Raw genomic sequence first — 13899 nt, 5'->3', positions numbered from 1 at the left:
TAAAACAAACTCTTTAATTTCTTCTCTTGCCAATAGACAACGCTAAATAAGTGTTTAGAATTTAATCTATCTACAACATTAAGATTTAGAAAGGCCACCAATTTTAACCAACAAATTCACAAGTTTAGTTCATTTAGATTAGATTATATATTACCCTCATATAAATCCAATTATGCCACTTGCCACAAATATTAAAACACTCAAACAATTATGCATTTGACATTTTTATTGGAAGTAGATTATCTAATTAATTAAATTTCGGACCCTGGATATCTAATCCAGCAGGATAACCATCAACAATTAATTCATGAAATATACAAATACTCATAAATGTATAAAAAAGAACAGTAAAAATAAATTAGATCTCACAATTATTGTTGAATCAAAGTCTTGATTATTCTTCAACTTGAAAATGCCTTAACCACTCCTCACTGAGAAAATCGACCGATAAAAATGTGAAACTAGAGTTTGTATTCTTGATAGAAAAATAATAACGAAGAAGAAAAGTTCAGCGCCAAGAGATATCAATAATGTCTCCTTATTCACTTATATGTATTCTATTCTAATTAACTCTCGGATAATTTTGTAAAAAGAAGAAATATCCTTATCAACTACCCAATAAGATAAGATGGTTGTCAAAACTCCTAAACAGTTGAATTAATTTTGGCCCCCATGATTCTTCAAGAGATGCAACAACCGTTAAATCCTTGTGATTCCTGACTTCATAGGCTGGGCAAATGCACCCACATTTTTCCTCCACAAGTCTTTTTAAATTTCCTCTTTTAATTACGAACCCCTAAATTCGTCACCAAACAGATTGATAGTTCAATAATAGACAGTTGTCCCTTTCACCAATCTAAAATAGCCATACACTTAATTCTATCTTCTTAGCAGCTCCCATTTCGATCGTTATAGAGAGTTGTAACTTGTTTAAATGAAATGGTTACTCTTTACTACAGGCTATAGCCATACAATAGTACTCCCAGCAATCTACCACCCAAGACATAATCACCCAACTTCCAAGACTAGTCTAGGTGATCCACGGAGGAGTACGTCCGTGCAATCTAAGTCACTCCTCTCTTTCTCATCATAATATGTACTCTATATATAAGTATTCCCTCGTTTCTCTCCCCTTAATCCTCACTTTCTAGTCATCAACTCCTGCACCTCCAGCGCTACTTCGCTTTCCTTCCTCTGACAATCATGGTACAAACTAAGAAGTTCAGAGGAGTCAGGCAACGCCATTGGGGTTCTTGGGTATCTGAGATTCGCCATCCTCTGCTGTATATTCTCCTTAACTGCTCATCATTAATCTATCTATTTCAATATTCATCATATTCCATACTGTACTACTACACTCTATATATATATACCACTCATCACTAATAGTTGGTCGGAGTCTGACATGAAAATTTTGCGCATTTCAAGCCAAAGTTAGCTTTTTTTCTCTTGAATCATCTTTGATTACTAGTACAATTTTTTGTGTGTTATAGGAAGAGGAGGGTTTGGCTGGGGACGTTTGAGACTGCAGAAGAGGCAGCCAGGGCATATGATGAAGCAGCAGTTTTAATGAGCGGACGAAATGCAAAAACCAACTTCCCAGTCCAAATGAACCAGACTGCCAATACTGATCATGCCTCCTCTTCCAATCTATCATCGTCATCATCATCTGCTGCTCTCTCGGCGGTCCTAGGTGCAAAGCTTCGCAAGTGTTGCAAATCACCATCTCCTTCGCTCACTTGCCTAAGGCTTGACACCGAGAATTCCCATATTGGGGTTTGGCAAAAGCGAGCCGGGGCGCGTCCAGATTCCAATTGGGTGATGACTGTTGATCTTCGCATGAAGGCTAGTGATCGTAGTGATACTAGTACTAATAACGTTAATGATCATCAGCAATGTCCAAGCTTCAAGCGGGCAATACCCCCGGAGACCACCACCACCACCAATACCACCACCACCACCACTTCATCATCATCACAGGGAGACTCCTTGGATGAAGAGCAGAGGATTGCACTGCAGATGATTGAGGAACTCCTGAACAGAAACTAATGAAGATCTCTTAGTATATGATGTCAATTATAGTAAGTGTTGATGCGTTAGTCTGTGGGGGGCTAATAGCTGATTCCATGTGCAGAGCCCTGTCATTGATGTATGCTTTTCTTACCACTTACCGGTCGGGGCTTACTTTTGTTGTGATGCTTCGAGACTGGGATGAGTTATAGACTATACATAAAAAAAGTTGTTCACAAATCTTAGAGTTGATTTATATGCTGATTTGGACTTTTATACAGGGGAGCTGTTTTACGTTGGTTTCAAGTGACATCATTGTGTTGGATTGAGAGTTGTTACTGCAAATATCAGATGGTAACAAAATGTGTATGTTTCGTGTATTTTCTGTGGACTGAAGAGTAGAGAGTATAAAATATGGATGCATCAAATTTATATGGGCTAACAAAACCTTTATGTCTAATTTTTCACTCCTTGATTATTCCTTATAGATGTGGCTCTAAAAGTTGTCACAATTCACTTCTTATAGTGTTGATTTTGACCTTTTTCCATTAAAAAAAGGTGCTTAGATAGTTCATTATTTGTAAATATTATTTTACTTATATCATAAACTCATTTTTTTTCCATCCTTTTTATTCTATCAACCACCTTTATATCAAAGAATTATAAAATGTGCTACTGTGTTATTCTAAATAATTTTTTTAACTAATCTTCTATTCAAACAAATTTAGAGACAGTATATTACTGTAAGTCACAAGCTCAAGAAGAATAGTTTAATGAAGTTCTATGAAAAAAAAAATGGAGCCCAAAAATATTTAGAAAACTGAGTCAAAATTTGCACTCAGTGACTTGATCACAATATTATATTGTGATCGCAAAAAAGTAAATTCTACCGAAACAATTTTCATGCACACATGGCAAGTACTTGCCATTGTCTCGTGTCCTCACAGCTCCCTCTTTTGAGCTTGTCTATGCAGTGTCATTTTTCCTTTATGAAGGGGTTATGGAGTTCCTCATTGGAAAAGAAAAAAAAAAATTTGAAGAAAGGAGTTTTTTTGTTAAGATAGTATTTTAGTAAATATGTTCTCAAACTATTCTTCTAAAGTTCGATTTGATAGCATGACTTCATCTTACACAAAACCGTTTTCCGCGAATACTTCTACCAAAATCGTGGCACATATTTTAGTTAAAAGCATTTCTCGAAAACTGTCCTCCCTACAGCTACAAATTAATTAGGAAACTAGCTGTAGTTATGCAGTTAATTGAGGAGAATATGAGACCGCCCTCTTTTCACCTCAGTTTTCATGATTTTTTCCCATGCCGCAGTACGGACCCAGCGGTATTTCAGCTTACATATATAGCATAGATGATTTTCGGAGAGAATGCCTGAAATAAGTTTGAATTTTTCAACATCAATATGTTATGAATTGGTTGAACTCCCCAGAATTATACAGGTTCTGTATTCATATTCTCCCTTCACCCTTTCTGCTATCTCGTTTTTCTCGTTTATAATATGTGTAGCAAGTCAAATAAGCTGAATATGTGTTTGACAAAAAAAAAGGGGCTAAATATACGTTTTTCTTTTCTTCTCCACTCTCTCAGCTCAAAGAAGTGACAATGATACGGAAATTTGAAAGAAAAAAAAACACTATGAAAGTTTGAATGAAGATCCTCCGTCTTTATAACCGAAAGCAACAACATCTCCCATAAATAGGGCTAAAAAAACAAGTGAAATCGAGTCTAACTTTGATCCAATCGAGTCGAGTATCGATTCAATTTTATTAAGTTCAAACTCGATCTTGACCTCAAATTCGAATAGGATAGAATTCGAAAGCAACAAGTCGAATCGAGTTGAATTTTAACCTAATCTAGTTGAGTCTCAACTCAATTTTATTAAGTTCGAACTCAATCTTGATTTCAAATTCGAGTCCAGTCGAACTAGAGTTTCACCCTATTCGAGTTTAAAAAATTAAAAAAAATTATTATATTTTTTTAAAAAAGTAAAATAATAAATTTTCCATAACAAATAATAAAATATTAGAAATATATTTGTAATTTCACTATTAAATTAAAATTTATATATACACACACACACATATTTATATGATCGAGCGGCTTGCGAACTAATGAAGTAGAGCCTCTCTTTTTTGGCTCAAACTCAGCTCGGTCGGCTCGATCTCGATGTTGACCGGTTTTGAGTCAAGTTTTGACTGAACCAACTCGTAAGCGGTTTGATTTGTTTGCAATCCTACCTATAAATGACATGTAACACATGAAATGGTTTAGCAACATTTTTTATGTCTAGCTTTTTTTGTTTTGAAGGATTGATGTCCAGCTTCAATAACGTATTTCTTCGAGTAACTCATTTGTTAGCGTACCATTAATTACTAACTCATTATATGGCTCAACTGTCATAGTTATTAATAAAGACAAGTCCTTGAATAAACACTTAGAATCTTCTGTTTCGAAATTACCTTCTGTTTTACCTATCCTGTGTTTATACAGCTGACACGTGTGATGCATTGATAATTCAAGAAAACATTTGATTTGTTGATCGATTTTGTTATCAGTTTGCTTGAGTTAACAATGCATCAACAAACAAACGTGACATGAAGTGTTGATTCTTTGAAAATGATGCATGTTGATCGCTACTACGAGCGGTTATTAGTCTGTTCGTCTGCACCTAATGGGAATCAACCACAATAATGCTCTGTTATTGCACAACGTGTTTATCCACTTTAATATACGCTAAAGTCCATAAATACACAAAAATATTTTTTATATATGTGGCAAGTTTGATTGGAAATCTCTAATGTCACTTCAAGAATTAATACATGTGTAAACTCGTCAATTATCATGGATTTAGGAACACGGACGCTGATGTGGCATCTTTACAAGATTCAGCTGTCACGTCTATCCGACGAAAAACTTCATAATTATTACTAACGATGTCTGGAAACCTATTGTAGCAGTTATACAATTTACATGTTTGCCCGAGTGAGACCATGATAATTGACAAGGACACTTAATTATAGGCTTAAACACCGCTTTTATCATCGTACGAATGTGAGACATGTAATTACCGCTTTTAATCATCATACCTATCAACATGTAACACAAAAAATGAAAATAAAAAAACAAATGGTGAATTGTATTGATTATGATTATTCAACATTCACGGAAAATATTGAGCTCTTCTTTTTTCCTGAAAAGATGCAAATAAACTTTGGCTATGGTAGTTCGTTTATGGCTACAAACCCGAGATCTTTTTCTTTTTCTTTTTCTTTTTTTTTGAGAGTAATCCATGGCTATGTTAGTATATTAATCCTTGACAAGGACGGAGGGAGGGGAGTGGAGAGGTGGGGCAGCGACCCCCAAAATTTTTCAAAATTCTATTTTTGTATACGCTTATTTAAAATGACTTAATAAAATTTTCCCATCTTACTTGCCAAATGTAATTAATAGTAACTTTGTACGCCCCTTCTCTACATAATTTTTTTGGGGTGCTAGTTTTTACTTAACTTTCACATAACAGCTAACCTCTAATCCCCTAAATGAGGTAATATATTAATCAAATCTTAATTAAACTAAACTAGAATATCAATTAAAACAAAGTAAAATATAAAAGGGTTTTTCTAATGATAAAGGGTTTTTCTAATGAGTGCTTTTAAGGCACTCTTTAACACACCTATTATTCACCTAAGCTACCATATATATACTTATACTAACAATTATTATCCTTCCTTACATTTTTATTCTTTTTTTTTATTTATTCTTGTCTACCCTCTCTCGTATTTATTTACTTTCTATAATTAATCTTATATTTTCAAAAATATAACGCTTGAAATATATCTTAATGAGTGCCCTTAGACAAATTGTAAAATAAAAATAAAATCAACATAAAAATCCAATATGTTATTGTAAGTAATTGTAACGAATGGAACTCACCACAGGCACGAAAGTTAGAGATTCTTATTCTCAATTTTAACTATCAATCTCTAAATCCAACTTCAAATATTCCAAGGCAAGTACTACTCTTAACCTTTTTCTTTAGAAAGTCCTCTATTATGTTTTCAATCTTTAGTTATTCTTTATTTAAAGAATTATTCCTAGGCAGTGATTATTCTTTATAACATCTAACTTTGATGAGACATGGTAATATGTGATTTTTTTTCTATATTATTTTACTTTAATATCAAATAAAATTTAATTTCCTTGAATTCTAAGATTTTTTTTTTTTTTTTGCAAAAAGTAAAACCACTCATGATTTCTACATAGTGAGTGTAATTAAATAACATTTTTCATCTCATAATACCTGTGTTGGTTAAGAACAGAATGATAGAGAGTTTGATTATGAGCATTTTATTTTAAACCTGTTCAAGCATTAAAATGCTAATTATAGCATTTTGAATTTGAAATTACAATTTGTGATACTTTTTTGCTTCATTAATTTTGTATTTCTACGTTCTCTATTGTTTTTTGTCCCCTCTTCATTAAATAAATGTTTTTTTGTCTCCGTTTATACTTCTTAAGCCACTATGAAGTAAGATATACCGCTGCAAGATTGCTAACTTTACCCTATAGGCTAATAGTACTTTACCATTTTTGTGTCTTTTACAAAATTTAGTCATAGTTAGTCCTTTAATGTTAAAAAGTAATGTTTTAGCTCGTAATTTAATTATTTAGGCCGAGTGACGTACGCCTTCATATTTGATCATCAACTAATCGCCCTGAGCATGCACTAGTGTTGTTTTGATCGGTGCTATGCACAGGTATATATATTTCAAACCATAACAATAATACAATTAATTTATTTATTTTGCAACATGAAATTTAAAATCTAAAAAGTTTTATAGAAATGTTTTATTTTTTTGCCTCCAACGTTATGAAAACGGATTTTATATATATATATAAATAAAAAATTCAGTAGATTGTGTTAATTATTTCTAACTTTGAGTTAATTTTTAACTATAAGTTGCATGTTCCAGAGGTTACTATGGATCGGATATTTCATTTGCCGGGATGACAGTGATGAAACTAAGGATCAGATATTTCATTTGCCGATGTTCTATTCTACCAACTCTGAAATTTCTCACAAGCTTGTGCTTCTGCTTCATTGATAATTACCTTTTATCTGTCACATTCAATGCTTCGCCTCAGATGGAGGTTAGCTTTCGTTTTCGAAACAACGAACGCCATTCTCAGGCCAAGTTGAAAAAAAGCGAAAGGGCAAAAAGCAAGAGAAGTTGTCAATGTAGAAAATTATGCCACCTCATAGAGTTGAATCTCTTTATGTAGGGCAATGCGAACGCAGTTATGAATTCTTTGAATATTATGCCCATCGATCACTCGAACTTCCAAACCAGAGATCCTAAGAAAAAAAGGAAAAGGAAAGAAAAGACCAGAGGCATCAACCCCAACCCCATCCCCATCCCCTTGTGGCTTAGCTTACAAGAACTCACAGAAAAAAAAAAGAAAGAAAGAAAGAAAAAAAGTCCAAGTCCATAAAGTCTAAAATGACTTGAGGTGGTGACAGCCTTAAGGGTAGGTTTGAGCCCTCATTTGTAGCAACCGACAGAGCTACTTTTGAATCAATCTAAATTGTTGTTAGTCAGTGAAAGTTGGTGATGGAGGGTTTTAACCTTGGCGAAGTTTGGGTAAGGGAAACATGCGTGATTTGTGCAAAATTTAATTGGGGTTCGGTACCTTTATCTTTCATTGTTGGCTCTGATGTGAATTTTCCTCAACAAGTCCCCTGATGCGCATTTATGCCGGGACCTTAGTGGTCTAACGACGGGTCCATTCAGATTATAAAAGTGTTTCGCTTTCGCTGTTTCCAGCTCTCAAATTAATCCCCTTCCCGAAGCTCGCCGGACGAAATTTCTCCACCTACTTTCAGTCTTTTGATTGAGTGATCGATTTGGTTCCATTGCAGGTAATAAAATGTCTAGAGATAACTGCTGGTCTGCCCTAGAGGCAAGTGAAACAAAAGATTTCGGTATCTTTGAGCAGATATCGTGGGAGTTTCTTAAGAGTAAGATTAGTTGTGTTTTAACGTGCTTTGTCCCTCCATTTGACCGACAAAAAATAATCAAGACAGTGTTGGGTTTTTACAAACTTCACCACAAAATATGATGTATTATGCCATTTATATGCCTCTAGTTATCTAGAGGGAGAATCGTTCAAAATGTTTATTATATTTTATCAGATTAATTTTTTCGCTATTCACTTTTAAAATTTTAATTTTACGTCTCTTATAAATTCAAGTTAGTAAATTTTTGTCCAAATCTCTAAGTTTTTAACCACTTTTTAAATTGAAATCACCATGTGACCCATCTACAATCATTTTTTATGGATAAAACTATCAAATCCCATTTTTAGAGACAAAAAATTATATAAATTTGATCAAACCCCACTTTTAAGGACAACAATGAATATGATTCACGTCAAGTCCTACGTTTTTAGGGGCAAAAATGATTATGAATCGAGTAATTTGTTTAACTGTAAATGAGATTTTACCTTTTATCTCGAAAAAATGACCATGTATAAGTTACGAGATGAATTCAGAATAAAAAGTGATAAAAAAATCTAGTTGGGACTAAATTTTATTAACTTGAATTTTGTAAGAGACTTATAAATTATTATTTTAAAAGTGAATGACAAAAAAATTTATTGAACTAAATGTGAAAAATGTTTTGATCGATTTTTTCTCACTTGGAACCCTTTTAGACTCAATTCTTAGTAAACAGACGTTGTTAGGATTAACCGAGTAAGAAGAATAGGCTTCTTTGTTTGACATGATTAGAATAGAAGAGTGGCTTCTTTGCCAATTACCATGGACGTCCTTCGTATCCTAATAATAATATATATATATGTATATATATATATTCAAAATCAGTTTACCATATTGAAAATGAAGTAAACTTGCCCTACATATATCTAAATTTTGCAAATTGGGCCTCAAAACCTATCTAACTCTACATGTATTTGACGGGAAGATTCCATTCGAGGTGAAGCAACTACTAGTATCTTTTATATTTCTCCACATTCAATTCTTAGCCCCTTTAAGGAGCTTCCTTATTGGGTCTCAATCTAAAAATTTGACACATATAATAATTAATGTGATTTTATTAACTCAATCCCATTCCTTAACAATTCACGTGATTTAATTAATCCAATCCTACCCCAAATCTATTTGGTTATTCCTTCCTTTTGAATATTACAAAACCCAGTCAGTGCATCAATGATCCAACCAACGAGAAATTGCATCAAACAAAAATTTATAAACCTTAAATCCATAATCAAAATTATTCTCAATTCTCTCAACATTCGATGTTTTCCATTGAATATTTGTGATTGACTTGGAATTCCAGAAATCACTCGCAAATAATTGGTGATTTACTTAACTTGGAATTCTAAAAAAAATCACTGCTCCTATTCTGGGAAAAAAATTATTTACAGATATCAAATTTGTTATACATGTCAAATTTTTAGAGTGAATCCCGACAAGGCTCCTTAAGGAGGCTGAGGACCGGATGCCATATTTCTCGTGTACTGAATTTTGCTTAAAAAACAGCTGTCTTGGCAATTCAACATGGACTAGACAAGAATTCTAAAACATAAGACGGATCGTTTTTGTCAATTTCGCCGTTGTTCTGGACCTAAAGGCAAAACGTTAGTTTAAGGTCTCAGAAATCAGTCCACCGGCCACTAGCTGCTTAAAAATAAAAATAAAAAAATGAAGAAAAGGGGAAATTAAGTTACATCTCAGTCCTCATTGCAACTTGACTTGACACGACATCGTTCGATAAAACTAGACAAAACTGCTGCGATCAAATTCGAAATCGCCGTCCGACGTCGTCGATCGAATCTGACCGTCCAAATATGTTGCTCGCCGTCTTGATCGCCAACTCCGAGGGAAATATCCTTGTCGAACGGTAAATCTAATACCTCAACCCACCGTCCGATGTCGTTCTTTGTTTTTGTTTCTTATTATAAACCCTGCAAAATTGGAAGCTTCATGATTTATGTTTCCCACCAGATATGAGTCCCTGATTTTCCATCTTCGTTGTTATCTGTTGACATTTTATTGTAGCATCATTTTCGAATGATCGTCAGAGCAAAAGAAAATATTAAAAGATTGGATTTATTTGCTAGGATTATGCTGAAATAAGAAATCAGTTTGGTATAAGCAGTTATGGAGCGTCAAAGCTGATGCCTTTTTTTTTTTTTTTTCAAAAATATTGTGATGCCAATGGAAATTTGATAGATTCTTTTGTGGGCAAGGGATAAGGGGTGGGAAGAAGGGCTGAAAGTGTTTATGTGGCTTTAATTAGATGTTTTCTAGGTCGAATGATTTGTCATTGATCCCGAGACATTTACTAGAAAGTTAATTGGTTAAATATCTTGACTAAAAACTTTTGATGCTAGGTATTGGGAAAGATTTTATCCACTCAATGAGGCCCCTTTGCTATGTCGTCTGCTAACAAAAACTGACTAGGAAGATGATTATGATGTCAAATTAAATGTAAATTATGGACTTATGTTGTGATTCGCAAGAGCGTTTTGCCACAGAGAAGACAGCATTTGCTTTTCCGGGCCGCTTTTCTCTTTGTTTTGGAAAGTACACATGGATGCTTATCCCCTTGACAAGGAAGTAACAAATTTTATTTTCCAGTCCTTTTTTTTTTATATTAGATGAGGAGTTTTAGTTTCACACTTTTACATGGGGTTATGGTTGATTGTTTTGAAATATAGCACAGAAACAGGCAATGAGGATCTGTTGTTCTTTTTTAATGTTTAATGGGTTTTTTGAAAATTTATCATGTGATGTAGTTTCAATGGAGTCCCTGCAGAGGAACGTCTGCATTGGCGATCTTTCTTAGTTAAGCTCGGAGCAGATAATCTTAAAGGTGTAAAAAATGAAGAGCTCCTTGTTGCTTCCCACAAGTATGCAACTTCCCTTCTTTTTGTTATTGATAGTTAAGTTAAGGCCAGTATTTTAATTCCTTCCACATTCTTAGGAAGAATTAGAGATAATATCTTGTAAGTCACTTTTATGTAATCTCATTAGCTCATTGTTTGTTTTGCAGATCAGTGTATATTGTCTATACAGTTCTTGGTGATGTCAGCATTTTTGTTGTTGGCAAGGATGAATATGATGAACTTGCCTGTAAGAGTTTTGCCATATTTTGCAAAGTTTTTAGTTTTGAAGTTTTTTTGGGAAAAAGTTGAAACATATATTCTTTTGGGTACTTGGTACATATGCATTCCCCTAGATATGATTAAAAAGATCTTCTTGGCAAATTAACGAAATTTAATGCATTTATCATATCATACTGTGGCAGTACATATTTTGATATGGGTGTGTCCTAATGTTGTCTTTCAGCATGTGATTGCAAAAGCAATTATGAAAAACTAACAGATCTTCTGCAAGTGGTGGGATCATGCTATGAAACTTTCCTGCTTTTTGGCTATTTTCCTTGGCTAGAGGGCCTAGGGGTGCTATCTAATGCAATCTGCGTGCTTAATTTCACCTGACTTGCAATCTCATTCTCTCTACGATTGAAGTAAATCTAATTTGTTGCATCTATTAAAAGTGTCAGAAGCAATCTTTGTGATAACATCTGCTATCAAGGACGTATGCGGAAAAGCACCAACTGAGCGCCTTTTCCTTGACAAGTATGGAAAGATTTGCTTGTGCCTTGATGAGATTGTGTGGAAGGTGAGAGGGTCTGTTAGTACAGTTTTTGCAATTTTCTTGTTTTCAAGTTGAAACATTTTTTATGCGTCTATGTGAACTCCTGATCTTTATAGCATTTTCAATATAGTTGATAATGGTATTCCACTGGAGGGTGGGTAAGGCCTCCCAGCTGGTACATAGTTCAATTTTCCCTGCCCTTCCACCGGTTCCTCTGTTGCACTAGTTCAATTTTCCATCCCTTTCCACCAGTTCCTCTGTTGCACCAAAAGAAGAAAAGATCTAATGACATCATTCTTGCAATCAGTTGTCAGTTCCATGTACTGCCATATGTTCAGCCCCTTGCAAATGATTTCCTATATTCTTCCTGTCATGTATTTTTAGTTTCTAATTGATTGAGAGTGCACCTATATGCGTTGCAAATATGTCACAACACAGCATTAGAGAATGAATGCCTGCAACCGTAGAGCTTGTAACGTCTTGCAGTTTGTAACATTCGTTATAGCTTCTTGAATCACTGGCGGTCATATTGCTGCATGCTCCCTAGTGGTGCTTCTTTTATTTGGTTGCCAAACTTGGCCTGCATTGCACATGGTTGTTTTCTGCCGATTCTCTGCTGTACTTGGTCTCCTGATCTTCTGGGAAGAAGGCTCAAGCTGTTGTTTCTCTCTCTTTTATAGGGATTGCTGGAGAACACAGACAGAGACAGAATCAAGAGACTAATAAGATTGAAACCTCCAACTGACTTCTAAGCGATGAGCATGTTGTTGTATCAAGTTTATTGGAGAAAGGCAGAGAGTTTTGCAGCATATTTTGTGTAATGGCATCACGAGATTTGTATGTATTGGTATGAAACAAATACTTCGGATTTTGAGTTTATGACTGCTGATTTTTTTGTACCAAATTTGCCTACGGGACTTCTGTAGTATAGCTTTTTTTTTTTTTTTTTTTTTTTTTTTTTTTTCGTGTTTTGGGTTGTTGTTGGGGAAGGGGGGGGGGGGTTGGTGGTTTTGGTTGTAACATTTATTTTCGTTTCCTGGCATAAAAATGCAAATTTTACGTATCATGGGGGTAGCGTTGATCTTTAACACGCTCTGATTTTTACCGGATTCCAAAATCGAGAATTTCTCAATAACCAATCCATTAGTAGGACTGTGGAGTGGAGATCCATAGTAGGCCATCTTTCGGCTCACCCCATATCAATGAAACCGAACCCTATCCAGGGCTCCAAATGTGAGGGAGGATCCAACAAGATCAACACTGGGTTTTCTGGTGTTAAAACCTACTCCCTCCCTTTTTTATAACTGACGTTTAAGGTTTTGCACACTAATTTTAAAAAATTTTTCATTGCTTAAATCTGTACACTACTTTCCTTTTGTATCCTCATTAATTATTCAATTTACCCATGTTTTTTTTCACTAGAGTACTAAGTGGTGCTGTTTTACTAGGCCAAAAGCAATGCAAACTAACTCCCATCAAACTAGGAGTAGTAATTAAGAATCCTGTATTGGAAAAGAGAGATAAAAGGGTAAAATTGTGAAAAAATAATTAATATTTTATGGGAATAATAAAACGATAGATAAAAGTACACTAGAGCAAATTTTTTAAACGTCAGTTATAAAAAAAGGGAGGGAGTATAAGGGTTGAAAATTCCGCCAGCACGTGAAACATGACGATGACCTACATGACTGCTTCGCTTGTCCGGTGCATAATGTTTCTTCCATCGCTCTTTTAGTTTATCTACTAGAAATGAGTCACTATCCAAAATTTTGATGATCAATTGTTCACTAATCATCAATGAGAGCTACCGGTTCTTTACGAGGAAAAAAACAAAGATCATGGATATCTTTGCCATTGTATAAAGCCTAAAGAAAATGAAGAAGAAGATTCATAATATGGCGCACTGTACTGAATTATCATGCTATTAATATTCCCCTTGAACTCGTTAATTACTGGAAGGCCAAAATTTGGGTAGATTCGATTTTTAAAAATTCAATGACTCAATTTGTGTCATACTATTTCATCAAGTGATGTGACATAATTTGGATCATTAGTATTTTAAAATCTGGGTAGATTCGATTTTTAAAAACTCAATTTGTGCTACACTATTTCACCAAGTGATGTCATACAATTTGAATTATTGAGTTTTTGAAAATCGAGTCTACTCAAATGCGCGTCTTATCCATAGTTGT

The 13899-nt window shown here is 34.4% G+C and overlaps 2 protein-coding genes across 2 annotated transcripts; both read left to right on the top strand.

The window, feature by feature from the left end:
* Positions 1-1004: 1004 nt before the first annotated feature.
* Positions 1005-2250, top strand: LOC113768188 (ethylene-responsive transcription factor WIN1). The gene is made up of 2 exons (XM_027312449.1): positions 1005-1283; positions 1494-2250. Exons 1-2 carry the CDS (start codon positions 1204-1206, stop codon positions 2047-2049), a joined length of 636 nt encoding a protein of 211 aa, XP_027168250.1. The 5' UTR covers positions 1005-1203; the 3' UTR covers positions 2050-2250.
* A 7450-nt stretch (positions 2251-9700) lies between these two features.
* Positions 9701-12653, top strand: LOC113768175. The gene is made up of 5 exons (XM_027312432.1): positions 9701-9944; positions 10843-10956; positions 11100-11179; positions 11607-11731; positions 12388-12653. The coding sequence occupies exons 1-5, from the start codon at positions 9892-9894 to the stop codon at positions 12457-12459; spliced, it is 444 nt and encodes a 147-aa protein (XP_027168233.1). The 5' UTR covers positions 9701-9891; the 3' UTR covers positions 12460-12653.
* The last annotated feature ends 1246 nt before the right edge of the window (positions 12654-13899 follow it).

The sequence above is a fragment of the Coffea eugenioides genome, chromosome 4, assembly GCF_003713205.1.
Source record: "Coffea eugenioides isolate CCC68of chromosome 4, Ceug_1.0, whole genome shotgun sequence".
Classification (NCBI taxonomy): domain Eukaryota; kingdom Viridiplantae; phylum Streptophyta; class Magnoliopsida; order Gentianales; family Rubiaceae; genus Coffea; species Coffea eugenioides.
The sequence above is the reverse complement of the archived record's forward strand: the minus strand, read 5'-3'. Positions and strand labels throughout refer to the sequence as shown.

Excerpts from the sequence above, each read along its gene's own strand:
- LOC113768188 (XM_027312449.1), top strand. The coding sequence starts at position 1,204 with ATGGTACAAACTAAGAAGTTCAGAGGAGTCAGGCAACGCCATTGGGGT. Across the intron at positions 1,284-1,493 it reads GAGATTCGCCATCCTCTGCT|GAAGAGGAGGGTTTGGCTGG; the intron begins GTATATTCTCCT and ends TGTGTGTTATAG.
- LOC113768175 (XM_027312432.1), top strand. The coding sequence starts at position 9,892 with ATGTTGCTCGCCGTCTTGATCGCCAACTCCGAGGGAAATATCCTTGTC. Across the intron at positions 10,957-11,099 it reads CTCCTTGTTGCTTCCCACAA|ATCAGTGTATATTGTCTATA; the intron begins GTATGCAACTTC and ends TTTGTTTTGCAG. Across the intron at positions 11,180-11,606 it reads TGAATATGATGAACTTGCCT|TGTCAGAAGCAATCTTTGTG; the intron begins GTAAGAGTTTTG and ends ATCTATTAAAAG.